A 23,871-nucleotide genomic window follows, 5' to 3' on the forward strand; every position below is an offset into this window, starting at 1 on the left:
CCCCTTAAATTTTAATAAAAAGGATAAACAAACTTAAATTTTAATGAAAAGTACAAAAAAAAAAAAAACCTAACGCGTGGAACCTTTGCGTCCATCACATACACTGTTTATGAAACTGAACACTATTGCACTATTTAATGGTCTAGTTTCATAAATGGTGCCAAGTTTTTGGTCATGTTTCATAAATAGTGCCTAGTTATTGGGTCCCGTTTCATAAATAGTGTATAGTAATTGGTACAATTTCATAAATAGTGCCTCTTTCTTAGTCCACTTTCATAAATAATGTCTAGTTATTGGTCCACTTTCATAAATAGTGTCTAGTTCTTGATCCAGTTTCATAAATAGTTTATAGTCCAATTTCATAAATAGTTTTCATCTATTGGTTTAGTTTTAGAAATAATGCTTAATTCTTTGTTTCGTTTCATAAATAGTGTATATTATTGGTCCAGTTTCATGATTAGTATCTATTTATCAAGTTTTATAAATAGTGCCTAATTCTTGGTTCAGTTTCATAACGTTTCAAACTTATGTCATTTATCCCCATTTTGTACTTGACCATCTCCTACGTTATCCCCATTTTTTCACTCTTGTCAATTATGTCGTTTACACCATGTGATGGTATTTTTTTATGCGAATACTTTTACAACTAATTCATTGTTTCAATGACACAACCGATGATATAGATAATTGTTTGTTAAATAGTTATCACATAATGTCACTAATTGCAAGAAGAATCCCTTCTCTAATACAAATATTTGTGATTTTGTGTCAATAGAATAAAGATGTGTGAATAAAAATATACACATATTTATCCTTTTGTCGCAAAACATCATCGTGATGATGTATTTGTAATGTGCATACAAATTTCTCCTCTACGCGACTTGGATTTTTTATGTTTTTTTTATTTTTTATTATTTTATCCTTATCATTAAATAAAATTAGTATATAATTTTTTTTTATTAAAATGTAAAAATTTGAAGTCATTTTCATTAATTTTCTCAAATATATGTTCTTTGCTCTCTTCAAAAATTGTTATGGGCCTTACACAAACAAAAAGCCGAATTCTCATGGCCCAGCCCAAAAATCAAAATTATTCAACGTAAGACGTGGAAAATATCGCCCCTTCTCTCTCCTTATCTACGTTGTCTCTCTTAGTCTCTCTACTTTGAACTGTGAAAATGGCAATGGCGCCGAGCCTCTATCTCACATCCAAAGCCCTAATACCAACCCCAAGACCCTCCCTTTTGCCTCCTTCTCTGCAACCCTCTTTCTCTACGCTCCGATTCAACTCAGAGATTCGGCCTTTGACTCGCTCGGTTCCCTCTAAGCTGCCCGTTCGAGCTGTGAACGACAGCGACTACTCGTCGAGGAGAAGCAGCAGCAATGAGCAGAGGGAGACGATTATGTTGCCGGGCTGTGACTATAACCACTGGCTTATTGTCATGGAGTTCCCTAAAGACCCTGCCCCAACTAGGGAGCAAATGATTGAGACCTACCTCAACACTCTCGCTTCTGTTCTTGGAAGGTACTTCTTTACCCTTTAATCTTCATTCAATTTCTGTGATTTTACAGTTTTTGTTGTTTTAATGGAAAATGTTTCTGGGTTCTGTTTGTTTTGCGGGGAAAGTTATATCTGTGGAGAAATTTTTGGTGAAATATGGTCCAGTATAAGGCTTTCTGGGTTGTTTTGTTTCGGTTGGGAGTAGTTACTGGATGTTTCGTGTGGCGGAAATGCGTTCAAATTTTGCGTAAACAGAGTTATTTGTTTTGAAGTCCCAAATTGAATGAAGTATGCTTTATATACTGCTGTAGTAGTTGCAAGGAAATGAAATGTTTATGCAGTTGAGTGGGAGATTAATCTGTTTGTGTTTATGTAGAAATAGAAAATAATTGTTAGATAACCGCGATGTAAATTTTCTTCGAAAAAGGTCCAACAAAATGACAAGAAGAGTAATGCAGTGTGGCTTGGAAATTGTAGTATTGGTTCATTCCTTATCATTAAGCAAGAGATTTTCTTTATTTTCAAAGCATTTTTTTTAATTTTATACTCTAGATATTAAGCCATCTTTTAATTTTGAGTGATTGAAGTTGCATTTTTATTTATTAAATCAAGTTCCTTATCGTATTGCAAACCTCATACTAGTAAGCTAAAAACTTGATGGTGTGGGACGATGGTATGGTATCATCTCAAAATAATTTTGGTTGATGATGATTAAGCTTCTGTGTGGATTAGTTAACTTAAGATTGTTTAACTTAACGTGAACCTGTGTGGGTATCAGTACTCTGCTAGGTTACGTACTTAGTGAGAGGCGCTTAGTTATTAATCTCACAACCTCCCATGGTTCTTTATGTTACAGCATGGAAGAAGCAAAGAGGAACATGTATGCTTTTAGCACCACCACCTACACTGGATTCCAATGTACTGTATCTGAAGAAACATCTGAAAAATTCAAAGGTATGCATCGTAGTCAGGTTCATCTTTGTGTGATTTTCTCGTATAACAGTGAGTTTGTAAAGCTAACTTGGTTCATCCTGATGCAGGATTGCCTGGTGTTCTCTGGGTGCTGCCAGATTCATATATAGATGTTAAAAACAAGGATTATGGAGGTATGTTAGGTCACAAACAAATGGTTTTGTTTTACCGCTTACGATTCAGTTTAATGATTTCATCTTGGGGGTTACATATAGGTGATAAATATGTTAATGGAGAGATAATTCCTGGAAACTACCCTGTTTATCAACCAAAGAAACGGAGAGAATCAAAATTTGAGAGCAGAAGATATGAAAGACGAAGAGATGGACCTCCTCCTGAACGAAGAAAACCTAAACAAGAAGCAACTCCATCAGACTCAGCATCTGGATGAGGTAATCAGAATGCCATTTATGCAAGCAATTGTATTTTCTTTTCAAGTTGTTTTTTACTATATTTTTCTACTCCACAGTTAGTGAACGCAGGACTGCAAAAACAAATAGTACTTTATTTAACTAGTAGTGAAGGTTATCCAATGGAGGAACTCATCCAGGGGTGCACATATATGTGCTTAGATTTGTCTGGTGAAGTCTTCTTGTCGTCTGCTTGGATAAGGAATTTTGTCATATGAGCTTGTTGTCAAAGACATAATTATTTGTGAATTATCTGGTTGATCTAGGATAACCTTTGTAATAGTTTTTTCGCATTAACACCGGGAATTTAAGTTCAGTTAGATAGTTGAGTTTAGTTGTACGGATCTTTGATTTAATGTGATTTTATTTTCTGATTTCTTTGATTTAGCCATTCTGGTTACAAAGCTTATCTCCCTTTAACTTTCCTTACCCTCGCCGATGTTATTGTGCATCCAAGCTCTTAGCACCAAACACGCATACTGCTGTGTTGATTTCGTTCTCATCGGTGTGATTTTGTTGAAAGGAGGTTTTCTTGTTTTATGTTTTTCCTCATACTATCTCGAAATGTTTGTTTAATCTGTGCTGTCTAGAAGTGACTCTGGCTAAGGTTCTTAAACTTGTGTTAATGGTAGTAATGTTTATTGATTCTTCCTTTGTGGGGACTCCACCCCCATCTTCACTTGGTACTTAACGGGAGCAAGATTTCTTGAACAGAGACCGTCTTTTCTACCTTCCGTATAGTTAACGTGCTTATGTCCTATTGGTGACACATCATTTGGTTTAAAATTTTGGTTTCCCTAGCATTATCCTTTTACATTTATTGTGGTCGTGCTTCTTCAAGGTAGCCTCGAGCAACTGCGAAGAAAACCATTGTTCGATTGCGTTGCTAACATGTACATTATATTGAAAACTCAATTTTCATTGCCCGCAATATTTGTGTGTGTATTTATAAGCTAATATTTCACCAAAAGAAAGTCGAGTTATTATCTGCTTGCAGTGGAAAGCGGTCTTAACCTTGAACTTTATGCTTGTGGCTTTTGACTCTAGATTTTCTTTTCCGTGAGATCTCAACACAATTCAACTATGCCGCAAATGGCTCTTTACTACAATGGCGGAAAGAGTGTTGGCTTTGCAGTACAGCATGAGTTTGAACTTTGTCGGCTTTTTAATCTTACAAATCTATTGTTTGACCCAAAAAAAAAAGCTATGCCTTATCAGAACAGTTGGCGTCTATGATACACTAAAGCACTGGCGGAGCCACCTTAAGGCCTACCCTGGGCTATAGCTCAGGTAGCTTTCGATGAAAAATAAAATTGTACATGTAATTTTTATTAATTTTTGAATGTAGACCACCATATATTTTGTCACTAATCCGAATTCTCTCGATTTACTCATATAAAATTATATAATACAGTTTATAAACTGTAATTTTTCTTACATCCTTTTTCTCATCGCTATTTGCACATGTACAAGTTTGGATTCGTTTGAATTTTAACACGTATTTGTTTAATAACGAAAATTCTTGGATCACCTTGTGAAATGTTTTCTTAAGCTAGCTGATACTGTGAGTATTAAGTTTCTTTATTTATAAAGATTTAAATCTTTAGCCAGCCCACCTAATAAAAATTTCTAGCTCTGCCATTGCACTAAAGCAATCCATTATCTTGGTCACCTGGTGAATAAAATTTTATAATCACTCGTTATTTGATTTGATATCAAGGGTTGAAATTAAAACATTGAAAAAACGCATCAAACTATTTTCCAACTTTAATGGCAAATCAAAGAACTGAGTGGCGATACATTCATTTCATTGACCCTAATATTGAAAATTGGGCGCAACAAAATACAAACAGAGAAGGCTCGAGCATTGAAATTCGCCAAACACCAATTATTGCAAGTGAAATAAGAAAAAGAAACCCAGAAAATAAGTTAAAAGGACAACTACGAAACCCAAAAAAATTCTTTGAAATGTTGATCTTCAGATCCATGAAAACTGAAAAGACAATGAAGTGAAAGCATAAGGGAACATGTTTCTGATTCAGAAATTCACAACACAAACGTTCAGATTCAAACCTGTGATCTCTGTGAAGGAGTCTGAGATGGTGGATGTACAAAGCTGACAGAGTCCTTCCCTGCAAGTATGCAAAACTATGACTGGCAATGCTCATACGAGCTGTCTCGTTACCTTTGGTCTTTATATATCTTGAGTTTAAAGGCAAGGCCTGTAGGTCGACTAACAAAGCTCTTTTGAGTCCACGAGTATGCGGCAGAGCATCTGTCGAGTAGGATGACAAATCTATCCGTTGGGTTGTTACAGTATCTTCAATAAGGGGTTTTATATGGTGTTGAAAAAGTGATAGATATAGTCTATTTTAGAGCTCCAAAGAATCTTTATAGAAGTATCTCCCCCGATGATAGACTATTTCATTCGGACTCTATATGGGGCTCTCTATCTTTATTTATGCAGTAATTTGATTATGCAATAAATTTTTTTTGTGTTAACTTTTCTTAAGTTGAATTTTGGACTTCCTATCTTTATTTTTATTTTTTTATTTTTTATTTTTTTATGAACCTTTCAACCTAAAAATGTTCAAATTATGGCAAAGTTAGATTTAATCACTTATGAACCGTTCGTTGGATTAGATTCTCTTATCTCAATCTTATCCGTTGAAAGATACAACCGCCACTCCGCCCTCTGAAATTATTTGATTTTCACATACAACACAACAATTTACCTAGCACCAATTGGCAAATTAGTATCATACAATTTTGATAAAAATTATTTGAAATATTCACCTACTTATGCCCATGAACGTTAAATCAATTTGAAATTTTGATTATGGAATCTAAAACAATCATTAATTAGCCAAATTGCAAGAAAAATATGTAAGAAAAAAGAATTAAAAAAAGAATAAAAGGAGATTATAAGTGTATTTGCGAGGGGAGGGAGAGTAATAAAATTTTGCTCACATGCGTTGCTACTTTTTTTGTGGAACCCACTGTTTTTTGAGGCTAGATATAGCCCAATTTTATGCTACTCTAGAAAGGAAGTTGTTAGCCCCAGTGGTGGATCTAACTCCATTTTCTGACTCATTGGGGATGAAATTTCTCACTAAGACTTGAAATGTAGTAGCCTCATGAAGGATAAAACCCCCATTGGGGATGCTCTTAATGAGGACCCATTAAGACCCGTTTAATTTGATATCACCAAACCCATTAAGACCTGTTTAATTTGATATCACCAAAATATAGATGTGAGATTGGTAGTGGTGCTAATAGTGTAAGGTGAAATCAAGCTAAATTGGTCTTAATAAGTACTCATTAACAACCCAACGAGTTAATTTGCCAGATTCTACAAAAGCTGATTTTTGCTAAATTTCAAAGTGCTACTTAGGATTTTGTTAAAGAAAAAAAAATATTACTCAGGATTTTTCTGCTCGAATAAAATTGTCAAATTTAGTCTTCAAGTTTACAACTTGTACTACACTCTCTAAAATGTGAAGACTTGCTGTCCCACTAAGCAAACATTTTTTTTTCTAATGATTCAATACTAAAATTTGTAGAGTCTGTTGGAGTGTAAATTTGTGAAGTAGCAAATTTTAGTCTTTAAATTACCATGTAGGTTAACAAATTTGTATTTGAAGAAGTCACATTTGTGTACTTTCTTAGAGATGCTCTTATTTGAAAGTTTAAGTTCAATGTAAAGAAAACAAGGACAAAGTTGGTCAGAATTCAACGAATACGAATATCGATGTATGGTATACAATGATGCATACTAAAAAAACTCCACCATTTAAACCAACTAAAGGGGAGAAATTATTTGATGCGGCTGCTATATCGCTCCCACATCCTTACGAGTGTGCTGCGTATACGTGAGCCGCACAATAAAATTTCGTCACTAGGGCACCATCAAGGCACCCGGGCCTACGAGCTAATTAACAAGCAATTACAGTTGAAAATCACTCAACATGAAATCTCCATTCTATAAAAACAGATGTAAAAGTTATTAGAAGGTGAAACTTCATGATGCTTGTGAAATGACCTCGGTAGGGTTACACAATTGTGATTTTTGTCAAACAAAGACAAGTATCGAAGGGACATCCACATGTTTGTTGAGTCGGCAGAGTGATATGTGTTCTTGAGGGAGGAGGAAGTGGTCCTAGTCTAACTAGAGCTTGGCGCTATTCGCTTAATTTCGTCCATGTACATATTTTAGTATAAGCGATATTCTAAACTAATTTAGACTAAGAAAAAGGAAGAGAGTTTAAACTCAGAATGCAGTGAATTGAAGAAGAAGATTTTAACCACTAAATCAATCCACCACATGCGTTGAGGTAAATATTAAGTGAAGTTAATAAATGTTCCACATCAAAGAATTAACAACCTTGCATAAGCTTATTATTAAAGATTTGTACTATTCCCTGTAATTGACTAATTAATTATGAGGTGGAACCCCAACTTCCATGTCTTCGTTAATTTTTAAACGCAAGATAATAGCTTTAACCTCTTGGTTACACAAAGGGCTTTCAAGACGGGAGATCAAAATTTTAGTAGCCATTTTGTGTGTGGTCTCTCTGTAGCATTTATCATTGATTAATATGTGTTAAGTTTATGACAACGAAATTAAAGAAAGTTAAGTTTATTAACACATGTTAATCAATGATAGATGCCACACACAACATAAATGTAGAAGATTTGAACTCTCAAGATGAACACTAATTTAACCAAGGGTTCAAAAAGCTAGCTTTAAATTTCATTCAAAAAAGTGAAATTGATAAATTTTCAAATTTCATGAATATCATGTGGTGGATTTAATAGGGTTCCATAAAAGGATCCACCAACTATAAAGGATTATCAAAGTAGTACGATATCCTACGTTTTTTTTTTTATATACAATTAATATGTATTAAATTGATCTAAATTATGAGAAGAAGACTCAAACTTGAATACGTAAAAAATATACATTACTATTACTAGCTTGGTTAAGTTCAAATATGCTCTTACATGCCTCTTTTAAAACAATTACTCATATATTGGGGTTCTTTTAATTTTACTAACACTAAGTTGTACGAAAAATAAATAGTTAAAATTATAAACCGTTTAAAAAATTAACAACTATGTTTTGTTTATAAAAATCTAATAATTCTTTTCAACGATTAAATTTCATATAAAACTCGTTCTACTGAGTCGAACATACTATTGTAGCCGGATCCGATAGACACTTCAAAGGATGAATAATATGGAATAAGAAGTGGCGCATGGGACCTGCAAAGCAACTACGTGGGGCCTATACTCACACTAGATTAGTAGATTTTATTCATTGTCAACAGTCAATCACTCACAAGATATCTCTATATGTGGGGCCCCAGGGGGCATTTACCAGGTAACTTTTAATCATTGCCTCGTAAAAATTTTATGTTCAACGCAGGTTTCTTCTTTCACTATTCGAGTCTTGACTCTTCAATGGCAAAATAGACTCGATATTTGATAGGATTACGGGAGCATTTATTATGTGGATGGCTTGATCATCTTTATTTTTTGTTGATTTAGTTGCTTTGTTTGGTTAATTTTTTTGGTGGTGGTGGTCTTGCAATGGAGGCACATCAAATTTGGTGGTGGCTGCTAATTTTCTCTTTAATTTTAAGGTTTATGTTGTTTTTCAGTTTAGCCCGTTGAGGCTTTTATGTTGTAATTTTTTTTTTTTACTGGGCTTGCATTTAGGCTGTGCGATGCCTTTTGAGTTCTTTTTTTCTTGTACTAGTATGATTATAGAAGTAAATTAGTTTGACCAAAAAAAAATAAAAAAAAAAGACTCAGTAAATGTTAGAAGCTGTGAGTGGTGGCATTATTGAGTGTGAACTTTATATTAGAAAAAAGGAGTTTTGCTAGACTTCGTATTGCAATCAAGATTCTAATAGATACTATGTGCTAGTCGGGCGGTGAGTTAACGCTTATTGCTTAAGCAGTTAGGTGGGGCTTAGGCGAACTAGACGGATTTAGGTAATTTATTATATATCGTATGAATAAGTGCTTATTTATACTTATAACAATACATACTTGTATTGAGATACATAAATTGCAAGATAAAATGAAATATAGATTAAAGTATTAAGTATTCGACAAGTTTCTTACAATTTATTGAACAAAAATAAAATCATAAATGAAAGTTATTGTTTTTCTGTCTAAATGAGAGTCACAAGTCTAGGAGGGCGCTTAAGGAGGCCTAGGCATATTTTCTTAATTTTCAAACCCCTAGGGGTTAATAGGGACGGTAACCAGTCATTTAACACCTAGGCGGGGATTTTTGGAACACTGATTGCAATTGGTTTTATAGCGATACATCAACTTTCTTCACGAACACAAAATATGAAGAAAAATTTGAGTGGTAATTGACTCTCGTACATCATGTAGAAACCTTCAGTTACACAACACGTGTTAAATAATTCGAATTATAATTAAAGCTCGTAACACTTTTTATGTTTTAGCTAGATAAATGTTTGCCACACGCAATGTTCTAAAAAGCGAACTGGGCGCGCATCTAATGCTTCGCAATTTTTAGAACATTAGCCACATGACATCAAATGAAAAAGTCCCTATACAACCTTTTATTTTTTCTGTAGATCAACATGAACTTAACAGTAAAAGAAAAGAAAAAAGGGTATGCAGCAAGTCTGCAGTTGTTGCCTATATATTCACCGTCCCTTCCCTTATACAGTTGCAGAATTCATATGAGGGACTTCCTGGATTCCGACTTTTCCACTACATATGCAGCCGTTACTCTCTGGTTAATTAATGTATACTCCATTGGTTCATATGGGATTGAACAATTTTTTATATACCCTTACGCGCAGTGGCGGAATCAGAATTTAACAATAATAGCGTCACAATTTTATCAAAAAAAAAAACTTCATTGAATCATTTGGTTGAGCTTCAAGTGGGTATCTACCAAATTATGCCGCATTCTGTTGATTTATGTGTAGGACTATCGAGTGAGGCTTTTTATTGAACATTTGTTGCACACCATAAGGTCGCACACAAGAAATAGGAAAAGAACGACGGATGAAAGAAAGAAAAAAATTTACAAATAACTATACGGGGCTGGGGGGGTTGCACAAAAGAAGCAGCAGTTTGTAGTTCAGTGTTTTGGCTCTTTTTTCAGTTTGCCACAATTGTGTGTAGTCATACACAAATATGTGGAGTTATGAAGCTATTGAGGTCACGAGCAGCTAATGACTTTATGTTGGCTCCGTCACTTCTTACATGCTAATGGTAGCACTCTTCAGTTATAATTTTTAGATGGAAGTATTTATTCGGTGAGTCTTTTCTACATTTAGCTGCTTGACCTGCAAACGCAAATAGACTCTGATGTTGTAGTATGTTACTTTGGGTTGATTATTAATTAATCGAAAACGTTCAAGTATCGTTTCCTGAATTTTGATTTAATTTGATATTTGAATTAAAACTTATCACAATGTGGGTTAATGATATTTTTGTGTAACACCTTTTGTCCAGAATAAAAGGATTTTAAGAGCAAGGAACCAAAGTTATAACAATGTGACAAATCTAAGAACCAAAAACTCTAATTAGCTCCAATTGAAAGACTAGTATTTTTCTAATTATTAGTTTAGTTAATGAAATAGTCATAATATGTAGTCATACTTTCCTTGTTGCCAATTTTTATGATGAAATGGCCAGGAGGAGGTCCTTTGGCTGAGCTGTTTGCACCACCTAGGGACCTTTTGTGGTGCATTTTTTGTATTTAAATGAAGATTGTACAAACTACCAAATTTTTTCTTTTATTTTTGGAATATTTTAGTCTTTAGTTGGCTTTTATTAAGAAAAAAAAATAGTTAACTACGAATCATTTGGTACAAAATGATGGTATTCTTAAAATTTTATTATACAATGTGAAATCATGTATTTCGTAAAGCTAACTTTGTTGCGGATATTGTTATGAATCTGGGAATATATCACTCGTATATAGTCTCTTTAATCTTAGAAGCGTTGTTACTTACCTCTTTTGATTGTTACTTCTTTTTTAGTTCTGTTATTTAGGTTTTTCACTAGAAAAAAACGAAAAGAAAATATTTTGAACAATATAACTATACGGTGATATATCAACCAACACGAGTTAACAAGAGCAGACCTATTCATTTGCAAGGGTGGATAACTCCCCAGCCTTGAAGAAAATCTCCTCATAGGTATTGAATTTTGCCCATCCAATAATTGGGCAAGGCAGGGTGCCACAGTGCTACACACAGGGCAGATCCATTCATAGACTTGGGTGGTCTCAGGACCATTTGAAAGTCTGAAAAGGTGTCGGTAAGGATCTCCAATGACCACCCAACGATCTTGGCAGATGATGGAAGAGAGAAGACTACTATGGTTATTTAGATGTTGTGCAACAGAACCAAGAAGAAAGATCTACTTTCAGACGAGGAGGAATACGAAGAAACCACCATGGCTCTGCTATTCTTGGATCTTGTTCTAACGAAGAAGAAAGACTCTCTTCATTCCCTAAGTGACCAACTCTCCATTTTTTTTTTATAATTGTTGTCCAATTAGATTGTGCCACCTAGCATTTTAATTAATAAAAGGATGATGTATTACTCAACCAATATGTTTGATGCTGTTATTTTTCTTTTAAATTCACTATAAATTCATACAACTTTTGAAAAATATTTCGTAAAGTACTATGAACTCATAATCACTAGAACTTTCATCTCATACCATCAAATTCATTAAAATACTAAAGGAAAATTATGATATTTTTTTTATTTTATATGTTAAATAATAAACATAAATTCTCAAACAAGCACAATTTTTTTTTAAGTATAAATAGACATTTATTTATATGATATATAATAAATTTACTTAAATCATCCTAGTACTCAGATGCCCGTCTAGGCGCATAGGCGCTACACTCGAGCCCTCCACCCAATTAGCGTCTAGTATAACTTGATTAAGAATATCTAATGTTAGAATCCTGGATCCGCCACTGGCTATACATCCCCTTTTCTACCTGAAATCAACAATCATTTTCAACTTTTTTTTCTCTATTTTAAACTCCTTTCACATATATTCACCGACTTCACTCAAATTTCTGCATCCAAATTCTTCGTTCAATCATTCAAATGACACCATCGCTAAGACTCGCCCACCAACAAATAAAACTTAGGCAAGAACGTCTTAAAAACTTTTAAGACGTACCTCAGTTAAGTTGTACCTACAAAAGCTTACAGATAAACATTAATTTAAGTTCAAGTAAAATATTATAACTAAGACTAAAATAAGATACATGATTAGTAGGTAAGAAGAAAATGGAATAGATATTTATGATGGTTATGGTGTAGAATGTAGAATTGTAGATACACTTGACTAGATACAACTTTAAGAAACAATTTAGTACGTCAGCAAGCAAGACAGCCAATAATAATAAGGTGCTACAGTACAAAATAATTAAGCTCTTGGTCCCCCGGGGAAAGAAATCCTATGTGGATGCCTTCCACCAAATTCATCCATCAATCAATCTGGATTCTTGAAATTTGATCTAACGGTTAAAATTATTATAACTTTTAAAGAAACTTCCTATTTTTAATCATTAGATCAAATTTTAAGAGCTCAAATTGATTGGTGAGATAGATTTGATGAAAGGGATCCGAATAGAACCCTTTTCTTGATCCCCCATCACCACACACAAACAAAGCAATCACCAACTAGGGTAATATAGTAACTTCACCTCACAAGCTCTTTAATAAACAGTTTCAACTTTCCAACTCTACCAGTCGGTCCAGTTCTCCTTTAATAAACAGTTTTCCAACTTTCCAACTCTCCCAAATACATTTCATTGCCCCTTAAAACCCTCCAAATCCTCTCTCTCTCTCTCTCTCTCTCTCTCTCTCTCTCTCTCTCTCGCTCTACTCTCTCTAACCATTTTCCATCCAACCACCATCATGTCCCTGTTAAACACCCACTTCTTCTCCTCCTTCCTCAGAGTCTTTCCATGGACCTTTCTCCTCCTCTCTCTACCCCTCTCTCTCTCCTCCACCAACATCCACGACCTCCTTATCTCCCAGGGTCTGCCACCTGGCCTCCTCCCAAAGGAGGTCAAGTCCTACACTCTCTCAGACAATGGGGAGCTCCAGGTCTTCCTTGATGCCCCATGCCTCACAAAATATGAGAACAGGGTTTTCTTTGAGAGCGTGGTGAGGGCAAATCTCAGCTATGGCAGCCTCATTGGGGTTCAGGGTTTGTCTCAGGAGGAGCTCTTTCTGTGGCTGCCGGTCAAAGACATCATTGTTGATGATCCAAGATCAGGTCTCATCCTCTTTGACATTGGGGTTGCTCACAAACAGTTTTCCCTCTCACTCTTTGAGGATCCCCCTGACTGTAAACCCTCAGGTAATCAAGTCTCGGAAGATTGACTTTCGCACACCCTTATTATTTCAGTCCGTTGATTTTCTATTAATTTATTCAGTCCGGTGACGGATATAGACAGAAGTTTGTAGGTGAAGAATAGGGCGTGCAGAATCACTTCTCTTAATTTAATTATGTTTTATAAGTTTTGTTTCTGCAGTTATTTTGTAACATGTGCTGCAGTTTCTATGGATATTGGTTTCTGTTATTTTTTGGTGTGCGCAACACTTGAACAGTTTCTTTTGGATTTTAACGCATGTCATGTCTCATTTCTGGTCATAAATATTGCAGAGACAAACATGTTAGTGTTTCAGATGATGGAGAGAGATTTGTTTTTTCATTTGTTGTTCTTTGTTTGTTTTATAACTTTTATTCATTAAAGAGATATTTTTTTCTTTGCCCCTTTTTTCTGTTCCCACACATGATGTATCCAAATTTCCCTATAAACAATACAAAAAATGATTATATTGCTAGAAATTTCCTATATAAAAACAAAAGAAACAAACTTTTGTTGTTGGCTTATCTTTTGAGGGAATTGTTCAACATAGTTCAATAGTGTAGCTCCTGGGCCTTTATCTAGTAGCATTCTATATTGAGAGATTATATTTACACATTCTAAATTACTTCTCTCACATCCTTTTAATTTTTTTAATATTTTCTACACACCACTAACACTTGACCGTTCGATAGAGAGAGAAAGATATTCAAACTGTAAAAGATTTTGGGTTTTTGTGAACTGGATCACTGTGATGGGTTAATAGGGCAGTATGATTTAAATTGAGTGGTCATGATCTCTCATGTTCTGGACACAGATCTAAAGTGGATCTCAATCCCCATATTATGAGTGTAGTACTAATTAAAATCATATAACTTACACAAGCGAGAGTTTAAAATACCGTGCGAGTAGGGAGATTTTTATATGGGTGCAAGAGGACAAGTAAAATCATGACCAACTGGACAAACTCACGTTTTCTATGAATACTACATCCCTAAGAGTCTGCATGTAAGATGATGGAAATGATTCTTGAGCTCCTAACAATAATCATGTGACTGTTTGCAGGTGTGTTGAAGAATCATGTGAGGAAGGAGAAAGGCTTTTGGGGTCTGAGATAGGGAGAGGAGATGCCAACTTGTTTCCCAACTTTGTCTTCTTCTTTTTCTTTAGAATATTAATGCAAGTTTAAATATTTTAATTAGCACTAAGTAGGAGCAGGTTGGCTTGAGATTATCAGAGGGTTTTGAGCAGGAAAAAGGGAGGAGCTTGTAAAAAGATGTCAGATGTGAACTCCTGGAATCAGATTAGCAGTTCTAATTAATCTTCTAACTTTTTTGTTAATTCCATATCTAATGCCACCTAATCCTGTTTAAGCAAAGCAAAGGATCAAATTTCTTTATTCCCTTCGGCTAATTATAATATCTTTTCATGTTTAAATTGGCACGGCAAGAATTATTGTTTTATACCAATATTTGATAGCAAGGTTTTGACCTTGTTTTATATATTATCTTCTGAGTTTGTATTTTAGTTGCAAATCAGCAGATGTGACGTAAATGGTATTTTCTATTAAACTAATCTCTATCCCGAAGCTGCCGACTAGGGATGGTATATGCATACCCATTTAATTAAAACGGAGATGATGGTGATTTACAGAATATTCATGGGCACTCATTGATCATCTCTGTAGCCGACTCTCAGTCAACTTGGAGAAAATTTTTATTGTGCTTCGAACACGGATGGTACACCATGTGACGTACTACCTTGTATTCTATTTTTTAAATTGTTAATTTTTTAATACAAGTATCTCACCACACAATAATGACATATGATGTACTACCCCATATTTTGAGCATAATGAAAAATCTCTCATCACCTTGGAAGTAAATGAGCTACTTTGAAACCATCAATCTGCATCCTAATCTGCATCCAGATTCAAAATTATAGAGGCTAATTATTCAATCTTTTGTTTTGTTCTCTTAATGAAGATGGTTTGAAAGAAATAATAATGGTTTTGTTCTCTTAATGAAAATTCAAACTGAGATGAGTACCATGAAGCATACTGCTTTAGCCAACTTAATTAATTCTATGATAATAGTTTTGGGTACTGGCATTTGTGTTTCATTGGCACTGGACGCTTTGAAATGGGCGTCATTTTCCTAGTTATTTTGCTTGTGTAAGTTTGTTTTGAATTAGGGTTTGTATCTTGTTGTTTTGTATTAACCTAGGACGATGATATTTTGATCTTGTTATTACTTAATATTACGATATAGTAGTATTTATCTTCACTTGTAAGTGAGAGATCTTCGGTTCGATTCTTGTTAAAAGATAAATTTAAACCACATTATTGCTAGCATATTACGAGGCTTACCTCACTTCATCACCTCCTTAATGTGGATAATATCGTTCGTTAACAAAAAAACAAAAAAAAATGATTAGATCACGTTGTTGTTATTGGCATTTGGCATGAACATAGTTGTGATCGGGACCGGGCCTTCATATTTTCAAGGCCCTGTGCGACAACGATTAAGAGACCACGTTTACATATATAATTTTCCATTTCAACTTTGTCGACCTTTTCTTTTTTTTATATACAAACAATAATTAAGAAGAAGTGATTTGAATTCGGAACTTCGGATGCGAGAAAAAAAAAAAAAACCAATTGGTTATAAGCTCTTTGCACCTTATCAACATTTTAACCAAAAAAAAAAGCTAGATGAGTAAAATAAAAAATATGTCTCATTTCTACGATACTAGGAGATGGAGGAAAAACTTAGGTTTGTCTACTAATCATCTGGTGCAGGAAACATCATTTTAATTAATTAATTTTTCTCTTATCTATAAACCAACTTAATTGCATGATCAAGGTATGCATTTCTTCAAGCGATTAGCGTGATTCTTTCATAAACAAAATACAAAACTCAAATCGCATTTGCAAATAGCGTATCTTCACCAAAGTTTATAAAATATGATGTTCTGAGGTGCTATTTGCAAAGAAAAGCTCAAAGGGGCAATGGGGAATGGGTATAGGCCTCAGTGATGATGGCCTCAAACCGTTGAGTTCGAAATGGATCGGCCCAACTCTTCCAAATTTTAGTTTAAACTTTAAAGAACTTTAAGGTTATGTGTATTAAGTGGTTTTTATGCCGCTTAATACTACGGTATAGTGATATCACTTGTAAGTGAAAGATTTTATGTTCGATTCTCGTTCAAAATGAATTTGAACCACAGTATTACTAGATCATTGTGAGGCTGAACCCACCCTCATTTCCCCTTAGTATATATAATGTATCGTTTGTTAAAAAAAAATGCGCCCTCTATTGTTTCTTTGATGTCACATGTGTCAAAAAATTTGATTATAAATCTCTATTATGCATTAAAAATATTAAAATTGAGTTTTACAGACTAAAATAAAAAAATTAGCAAAAAATATTATCTCTTCCCTATGCGTTAACATTCAATATAACGTAATTAACAGAATTAAGAGTAAAGTGATGACTTTTGAGTTTCAAATAACAAAATATGATCCAAAATTGAGCTCAAGAAGTGAAGTGGAGAAAATTTAAAGTTTTAGGAGTAAAGTTATAATTTTAGAGTTACATGGACAAAATGAGATTAAAAACGAGTTGCAAGGTGTAGCTAAAAATAAGCTTAAAAACTAGGTTTTCCTTAGCTTACAAGTAACGCAAAAATATATTAATTACCACGTGGCAGCCTAACAGCGATCATCAGTGCCAGTGTCCAGAGAATAAGGAAATTCCTTAGTCCTCTTTCTCTCCTCCACAAATTCTTATAAATTCCGATTATCCTCCGACAAACATCAATCGGAAAGAGAGAGAGAGAGAGAGAGAGGGAGAGAGAGGTTTCGACTCTCTACTTTCCAGGGTTTTACCACACTCACAGCCACAGAAAACTATGGGAGGCGGCGGAGTCATGAGGTCGGTGGCAAAGGTGGCCGGGATCGGCGGCGTGGTCCACGGCGGCAAGCTCCGTGTCGCGCCGGGGGTTCCTTTGCCGACTGGTCATTCGGTCCGCAAAGCCTCAATTCCCGTGGCAGCGACCCTCACGGCTCAGAACTACGGCGGAGGTGAAGTGGCAGCGATCGAGAAGCCTGCGTTGGACGCGGTCGACGACTTCGTCGACTGGCAGGTGGTCGGTGCCGGAAAAGATGACCTGGTGATGTCGGGCGGCGAGCCGATGCCGACGGTTGTCTTCGACGCTGCGCCGAGCTTCAAGGAGGCCAAGGAGGCCACCGCTGAATTGAAAGACGCCATCGATAAGTATAATCTCTCCACCAATTAAAATGATAAACTAATTTAATTGTTTTATTTATTATTTTCCAATGAATTTCCATTCTTTTTTTGTGTTATGCTCTGTTTGGTTAACGAGAAAAGAAAATTGCAAAATTATGAAAATCTACTTTTTTTGCAATTATTGGAAATTTACATTTCTGCTCTGGTATTGTGGAATTGCTTTGTTTGAATTACAAATTGCCAAATAGAAAGAGAATGTTTGACATTGTGTTTTTCTAGTTTTTGGGAATTTTCATTTGGGATATATTTGTATTTGTAGAAGCCGATTTTGTTGTTGAACATGAATGGTCGAAGAAATTAATTTCCTTTTTTTTGGTCGAATGTGGAAGAAATTACTTACTGAAATGGTTTTCGGTGCGAAGAAAATATGTTTGAGTTTATTGGTTTTTGAATGGAATTAACAATTTCTTGTTATCCAACTGTAGATGTGGTTGTAGTCCTGTTGATGTCTTCTTGATTTCGTATTTTGGGAGATCAGAAGTTATCCCCCTTCTATAAGCGTAATCGGTTGCACTGTTACGAGGCGCCAAATTTATAAGATTGAAAGAGTTTTTCTTCATTTTGTTGATGTTTATGTATAATCTGTAGACTAATGTTGGCTCTATCATGCGTTCCGTACATGAACTTTCAGGGTGTATCTTTCTTCACCCAAATCTACTGATTTGGGGGAGCCGTCTGCTGCTGCTGGTGCGGCTGGGCTGCCTCTGATAAAAAACCCTGAACCTGAGGAGATGGGATCCCTACTTCTTACTAGGACTTCAGTGCCGAAACATGCTCTTCAAGCATTTGAAATGCTGAGTAGAAGTTCTGAAGTTCAGGTATTTGAACGGTCACAGTTAAGCCACGGTCACGGTTAAGCCACGTCTAAGGAACTGGATCCCGGAAAGGGCAAGGGATTGAATCAATCCCTTGCCCTTTCGGGATCCAGTTGCTTTGAACATGAAATTTATATGTGTCTTTTCTTCTGAAAATGTCAAGTGCTTTAAGCTACCCGAATTTACGATGACTGGCCTCGTACGATTTGTTAGGGGACTTGATTTATTTTCTTGGTTTCATGCCCCCAGAATGTTCTTGCTTCAATTACAAGTGACCCGAATGTCTGGAATGCTATGAAGCAAAATTCTGCGGTCAAGCAATTTATGGCCAACAAGAACTGTAATCTTAACACGGAAGAGTATGCTGCAGATACTTATCCAGCTTCACCCAAGAAGCTTGAAGATGAATCAGAGAAATCTAACAGCTTGGAAGATATGCTCGGTGGTTTTGTGCAGAAAATCAAGCTTACTGTGGATAAGTGGGTCAATGATTTGTCGTCATTCATCCAGAACATTTTCGAACCCCCTGCAGCTGAGACTGAAGCAGGCGGAGGGAATACAGGGGCGGTTGTAGCATCTGCGTTCATGGGACTGGCGGTTATGGTTGTTATGGTGGTCTTGACGAAGCGTGCTTAGTTAATTCTAGCTCAATCTGCCGAAAAAACAATCCCAAACATGCGCGTCTCTGCGTAATGAGCGTTTGTGGAATAAATAAAAGCAATTTGATGCCCAAAGCATTGGTACTAGATGAGCAATCTGCGTGCATATTTCTTTAGCGTACGTGATTTTTTCTTTTTCTTTTTCTTTTTCAAATACAGTATCAGAAAGTACCTCGTGTGAAACCTTCGTTAAGCAACAAAGAAGGTAGTGACATAATATGTACAGCTTATGCAGTTTCGGTAGTATGGATTTTTGTCATGGTTCACTTTTCTGAGAGTGTTTTGTGGTCAGATTTTCGTTATGATTTATGCATTTAGAATGCTTGATCTTGACTAGTTTGGCGTCTTAGGTTGGCTTGTAGATGCTTTTAACAACGCTCTAAAATTCGCTCACATGCTAGGCGGTTAGCCACCGTCTGATTAATTCCTAATCACTTAAAAAATGACAAACTTTGAGAAACGTCCTAATTGAAGTGTATGGTAACTTTTATTCTCCAAATCTCAGGAATAATATAAGTATTTAGTTTTTAGACACTTAGTATTACAGTCTGATAATTTTCCTCTTCACTTGTAAATGAGAGGTCTTAGAATCTCATAGACGACGAATTCAACAAAATTAGGTTGTCCATTGTGTGGCTTACCTTTGACTAGTTAAACTATTTCTCATAGCAGAGATACTACAAACAGTTATTTCCTCTGCTGCTTTGATGACAATGAAAATTACAAATCTTAGATCATAATTAATCTACAAAACTGAACAATTACATCCACTTGTAATCGTAGCTAGTAGAACGGTGCGGGGAGTCGAGCTCTTCGCTTTGCCATACCGCTAAGCAGGCTTCTCCTGCCGTGCAAATTCATTGCTCGTCTGCTGTAAAAATGGGCATTCAAGACATAATTGGTGTTGCATTAGTCATTACTTATGCACATGACGTCCTCTTTTGATATGTGCATCTTCCCCTTGTCTCTCCTACCGTTTACTTGTCTCCGATCAGGTTCCCCTCGCTGGAAAGAACATAGATTTAACGCACAGCAAATGCTAACGGACTGTAATAATGGTAGCAGCAACATAAAAATGGAAAATCGCATCGGTACTAGGAGTCCAGGAGTGTGCACTCACCTTCCTCAAGACAAATGCCAAATAGAGATGAGCTACTTCCCATTCATCTTTCGATAGTGTACCTGGATATTGCAAAGCAGAAATGAGAAGCATTAAGCTCATTAAAAAAAAAAATCATAAATAAGCAACTGAAACTAAATTGTCACAGTTGATAGGAAACAAACTTACTTTGATCTTGGTTACCATCACCCAATGCACCAAGCCTCCGCATTAACTCCACAAATTCTGGTTTTTTCATATACTCATGCACAAATTCGTGGTTGTTCTTCACCAAAACTAGCTCCATATCGTACTGCAACAGGTCAATTCATTTATATGAAAACGAGAAGATTTTTAGCAAAAAGTAGATAAACGTTTCAAATAGCTCCTTTCAATTAGCAGTGTGCGCTTCTGAATGCACTTCTGTCACCATCTGTGATGAAAGAAGAAAGTATACCTCTTCGACCAACGATTTGAAAACATGAAATGGGACAATCCATTCCGGGCAATCAACAGCATCCTCCAGGTGAAACTTGTACTTGATACCAAAGGGGCTCGAAGACTTGAATTTCTGCACCATACATGAAGTATTTGTCAAATTAGGAATAATTGAAAAAAATAGATTATAAATGCTTGTCTCAGATTGGAGAATTGCCAAACTGAAAAACAAAGCATCTGAGTAAATTCATACCTTTTCAGAAAAGTCTTCATCAAAGCGTATCCAGTAGACGCTATTACCAAAGACCAATCCTTCAGCTGGACATCACAATGAAAATACCATCTCCGATAAATAACTGTGAAAGTAGTCTGCCATGCCCAAGATCTTAATGCTAAACATACGAGAGTGAAATGGGAAATTCTTTTTTTTTTTTTTTTTTAAATGAATTTTCACTATCTACTCGGCCAGAGAGAATATATTGCTTATGAGACAAATGACCGCAGTTAACAGTGTCAAATTTGTTTCTTTTTCCTAGGTCGCAGTTTAACATGACTCTCAAAGGAAATGAATCATCAAGGCCTAAGATAAACCTTCTCTGAGCTTTTTGATAATCACATTTGCATCAGGCATTGTTCCAATAAAAGTACCGCCAGGGCGCAGTAAAGCCGATACATTAGCCAAGGCTCGCCGCGCACGTGCCTCAGTAGACCAGGAATAATGCAAGGCAAACTGCAAAATAAAATGTGTTTTAAACAGTCAGTTTCAAAGGCTCTCCTCCCCTCAAATCTTTTAATTACATTACAATATAAGGTAGAAAGCTATTAGTGCATGAGAGGCTCACCTGGCAACTGACAACATCAAAGGGGGCATCATCAGCCAGGACTTTATCCAGGCGAACCTGAAACCATGCACATACATAGCATTAATAATCATACGTTACAGACGCACTAAGCGGGGTAAACATATGCTGCTTCCTAATGGCTTCTTCTTTGATTGAGTGAAGCAAAGGCAAGCTCCCAAGGAACAGAGAAATGGCTTAGTTAGCAGCTATCCAATTTGCAATTACCTCATAGCAATCTCCACATATAAGATGCGCAGGAAATGTAAACTTTTTACGACGCTGATGATGGTCAGCATCACCATTGTAACGAGTACGACAATCTTCTATCTGTACAAATATTTGAACACAATAATAAGATTGTTGATGATGGCACACTTTTAAAAATAATCACACTAAGGACAAGAGGCAGACAACAAGACTGACTTCCAACATTCTTGATAATACGACACTTCACCATAGCTCTAATGTCAGCCAACTAAAAATCTATTACTACTAATGCAAATTTATGCATCCTGAAATGTAGGTCAGCAATTGAGTGGGAATACAGCGAAATATGGTCCTAGATGTTTTCTACTCCATTAAACAATAACTAGTTAACTGCGATGAAGAGATTAGACAGACTCAGCGAAGCTATTTATCAAAAAGAAAAATGCGAACTAATAAGCCAAGTATAACCAAATTTAAATACTTACCGAGCCTTCAGCGATATCAATTCCAACATAATACCCAATTTTTGCCTTGTCCCATTTGATGAGATCACCCCCCTAGACAATAAATTACATTTAAAAGAGAACATTTAGTTGCAGGGAGGGGAAAACGAAAAGATACAAATGGACCACCAATACCTTGCCACATGCAAGATCCAGAACAGCATCTCCTTTGCGAGCATATAGCTGGATTAAAACACTCTTAATCTGCTCAACAAGAGAAGGAACTATAACCAACTGAAAAGTATGAAGTGTGATCAAACAATTTTGAAGTATTAATTAAGGAGATTAAAAGACAAACCCAATTGTTAAGCTTCTTTAAATGGATGATTGGACTAGCTTCTCGTTCTTCTAGAGTTTGATTCGTCCTTGCACTGTAATGATCGGCCACTTTACGTGCAAATTTTTTTGTGGTTTCATCCTCCAAGAATTCGGCATCACCTAAGACCACAATGTAATAAACCATGGTTAGAAAACCATGAAGATTTCAAATTTCAATATTGAATTTTCCTATTGTATGGCTATTAGATACACACACACACACACAGAAAATGCATATATTTATACATATATTTCCTTTGCTTTGTTTCAGCTAAAAAAAATAGTAAGAATTAGAAAATTCAAAATTTAGTCGTATTCCCTTCTTCTCCATTTCCTCTGTTACCAAATAGTGGGGAACTAAAAATCCCAGGTTCGAATTAATCCCCCACACTAATCAGACACAGAAAACATTCAATAAATTGGCAATCGAAAACACAAAACAAATAAGAAAAAAAGTTTTCAACTTGTGCAATTCTCTTCCTTCATTTATCAACAAAAACCCACAAAACCTAGATCCAAAAACTCCCGAAATAACCTAAAAGATTACCAATTTACCAGAAGAAATCACAAATCCGAACCAGAAAACAAAAGGGGTTTACGATTTTCACCTTCTGGGTTGTGTTTGAATCTCGACTGGGGAGGCCCGAGGGAGGTGGACGACGATTCCGAGTACCCTCGTTTCATGGGCAAAAATAGAAATTGCACCGGGACACAATCGGGGTTCTGCGAGGAAGAACCGAACGCCGGCACAAAATTAGAGCTTTGATATCAAGAAGCAAACACAGACAGACAGCAACGTTAATTTTCTTTATATTTGTGCGTGTTTTTATTCTTGAGGCGTATATTTGTGTGTGTTTAATTATTGGTGAGGTGAGAGGGGCAAGGAATGAAGGAGAAAGGCTTGAACAGATTTGAGCGGTGGCTCCGAGCACTGTTTTTCTGTATCCAATTGTTATGTTTGCAGGCCCCGTGGTGCGGTAGGGTGCGCTTCTGATTTTTCTTCTAGTTTTATGAATATCTTTTCACCTTTTTCACTATGAGTCAAAAGATTATTCAAACCCGCCCTTCCTTTTTGTCCCTTTAAAATTTTAAAAGATGATAGCCCTGGTCAGACGGTTAGTTGAGATCTTTAAGTGTAGGCAGTGTAGGAAGGAGATTAGGGGAACACAATTGTATTGAAATACATCAATTACAAAGTAAAATGGCATAGAATTAAAGTATGAGAATTTTAACGAAAAACTTCCGATGAATAGACGAAAAATCATATTTTTACATTAAAGAATTAATCATTGTACTGTTCACTTTACTATTTATTTTGTCCTTATCGTTAAAACTCAAAGTTTTCAAATCTTTTTTCATTAGTTTTTCTTTAAAGTATTAGGTCAT

General features: G+C 35.7%; 4 protein-coding genes and 1 long non-coding RNA gene across 7 annotated transcripts; 3 read left to right on the forward strand and 2 right to left on the reverse strand.

Annotated features, from left to right (window-relative positions):
* The first annotated feature begins 1,130 nt into the window (after nucleotides 1-1,130).
* On the forward strand, nucleotides 1,131-4,320 carry LOC125477948 (multiple organellar RNA editing factor 9, chloroplastic-like). Of its 3 annotated transcripts, none has more exons than XM_048585486.1 (5): nucleotides 1,131-1,525; nucleotides 2,358-2,455; nucleotides 2,542-2,607; nucleotides 2,689-2,865; nucleotides 3,931-4,320. In XM_048585486.1, the coding sequence occupies exons 1-4, from the start codon at nucleotides 1,179-1,181 to the stop codon at nucleotides 2,862-2,864; spliced, it is 687 nt and encodes a 228-aa protein (XP_048441443.1). In that variant the 5' UTR covers nucleotides 1,131-1,178; the 3' UTR covers nucleotide 2,865; nucleotides 3,931-4,320. The 3 variants fall into 3 exon arrangements, with proteins under 3 accessions (XP_048441443.1, XP_048441442.1, XP_048441441.1); XM_048585485.1 differs by lacking the exon at nucleotides 3,931-4,320 and adding an exon at nucleotides 2,943-3,257; XM_048585484.1 differs by lacking the exon at nucleotides 3,931-4,320 and having other exon boundaries at nucleotides 2,689-3,257.
* Nucleotides 4,321-4,626: 306 nt separating this feature from the next.
* On the reverse strand, nucleotides 4,627-5,736 carry LOC125477949. Its single transcript, XR_007258794.1, has 2 exons — nucleotides 4,957-5,736; nucleotides 4,627-4,876 (listed from the first exon to the last, which is right to left on the reverse strand). It is a non-coding gene; the product is annotated as an uncharacterized LOC125477949 (long non-coding RNA).
* A 6,981-nt stretch (nucleotides 5,737-12,717) lies between these two features.
* Nucleotides 12,718-14,693, forward strand: LOC125477945. Its single transcript, XM_048585481.1, has 2 exons — nucleotides 12,718-13,284; nucleotides 14,360-14,693. The coding sequence occupies exons 1-2, from the start codon at nucleotides 12,837-12,839 to the stop codon at nucleotides 14,410-14,412; spliced, it is 501 nt and encodes a 166-aa protein (XP_048441438.1). The 5' UTR covers nucleotides 12,718-12,836; the 3' UTR covers nucleotides 14,413-14,693.
* Nucleotides 14,694-17,024: 2,331 nt separating this feature from the next.
* On the forward strand, nucleotides 17,025-19,344 carry LOC125478014. Its single transcript, XM_048585656.1, has 3 exons — nucleotides 17,025-17,571; nucleotides 18,236-18,422; nucleotides 18,669-19,344. The coding sequence occupies exons 1-3, from the start codon at nucleotides 17,207-17,209 to the stop codon at nucleotides 19,053-19,055; spliced, it is 939 nt and encodes a 312-aa protein (XP_048441613.1). The 5' UTR covers nucleotides 17,025-17,206; the 3' UTR covers nucleotides 19,056-19,344.
* Nucleotides 19,223-23,495, reverse strand: LOC125478013 (mRNA cap guanine-N7 methyltransferase 1-like). The gene is made up of 12 exons (XM_048585655.1): nucleotides 23,094-23,495; nucleotides 22,466-22,605; nucleotides 22,303-22,371; nucleotides 22,150-22,221; nucleotides 21,683-21,784; nucleotides 21,458-21,514; nucleotides 21,207-21,345; nucleotides 20,869-20,933; nucleotides 20,635-20,748; nucleotides 20,367-20,490; nucleotides 20,199-20,260; nucleotides 19,223-20,083 (listed from the first exon to the last, which is right to left on the reverse strand). Exons 1-12 carry the CDS (start codon nucleotides 23,167-23,169, stop codon nucleotides 19,988-19,990), a joined length of 1,116 nt encoding a protein of 371 aa, XP_048441612.1. The 5' UTR covers nucleotides 23,170-23,495; the 3' UTR covers nucleotides 19,223-19,987.
* Nucleotides 23,496-23,871: the final 376 nt, after the last annotated feature.

Source organism: the organism of the source record quoted next, unplaced genomic scaffold (genome assembly GCF_019419815.1).
Source record: "Pyrus x bretschneideri cultivar Hongxiangsu unplaced genomic scaffold, Pyrus_bretschneideri_v1 Contig23, whole genome shotgun sequence".
Taxonomy (NCBI): Eukaryota; Viridiplantae; Streptophyta; class Magnoliopsida; order Rosales; family Rosaceae; genus Pyrus; species Pyrus x bretschneideri.

What these genes read in the sequence shown, in the direction of transcription:
- LOC125477948 (XM_048585486.1), top strand. Translation starts at nt 1,179, where the DNA reads ATGGCAATGGCGCCGAGCCTCTATCTCACATCCAAAGCCCTAATACCA. An exon ending in AACATCTGAAAAATTCAAAG is followed by an intron (nt 2,456 to 2,541) that starts GTATGCATCGTA and finishes ATCCTGATGCAG; the next exon opens with GATTGCCTGGTGTTCTCTGG. An exon ending in TAAAAACAAGGATTATGGAG is followed by an intron (nt 2,608 to 2,688) that starts GTATGTTAGGTC and finishes GGTTACATATAG; the next exon opens with GTGATAAATATGTTAATGGA.
- LOC125477945 (XM_048585481.1), top strand. Translation starts at nt 12,837, where the DNA reads ATGTCCCTGTTAAACACCCACTTCTTCTCCTCCTTCCTCAGAGTCTTT. An exon ending in CCCTGACTGTAAACCCTCAG is followed by an intron (nt 13,285 to 14,359) that starts GTAATCAAGTCT and finishes GACTGTTTGCAG; the next exon opens with GTGTGTTGAAGAATCATGTG.
- LOC125478014 (XM_048585656.1), top strand. Translation starts at nt 17,207, where the DNA reads ATGGGAGGCGGCGGAGTCATGAGGTCGGTGGCAAAGGTGGCCGGGATC. An exon ending in TTGAAAGACGCCATCGATAA is followed by an intron (nt 17,572 to 18,235) that starts GTATAATCTCTC and finishes ATGAACTTTCAG; the next exon opens with GGTGTATCTTTCTTCACCCA. An exon ending in GTAGAAGTTCTGAAGTTCAG is followed by an intron (nt 18,423 to 18,668) that starts GTATTTGAACGG and finishes TCATGCCCCCAG; the next exon opens with AATGTTCTTGCTTCAATTAC.
- LOC125478013 (XM_048585655.1), bottom strand. Translation starts at nt 23,169, where the DNA reads ATGAAACGAGGGTACTCGGAATCGTCGTCCACCTCCCTCGGGCCTCCC. An exon ending in TTGATATCGCTGAAGGCTCG is followed by an intron (nt 21,785 to 22,149) that starts GTAAGTATTTAA and finishes ATATTTGTACAG; the next exon opens with ATAGAAGATTGTCGTACTCG. An exon ending in ATGAAGACTTTTCTGAAAAG is followed by an intron (nt 20,749 to 20,868) that starts GTATGAATTTAC and finishes TGTATGGTGCAG; the next exon opens with AAATTCAAGTCTTCGAGCCC.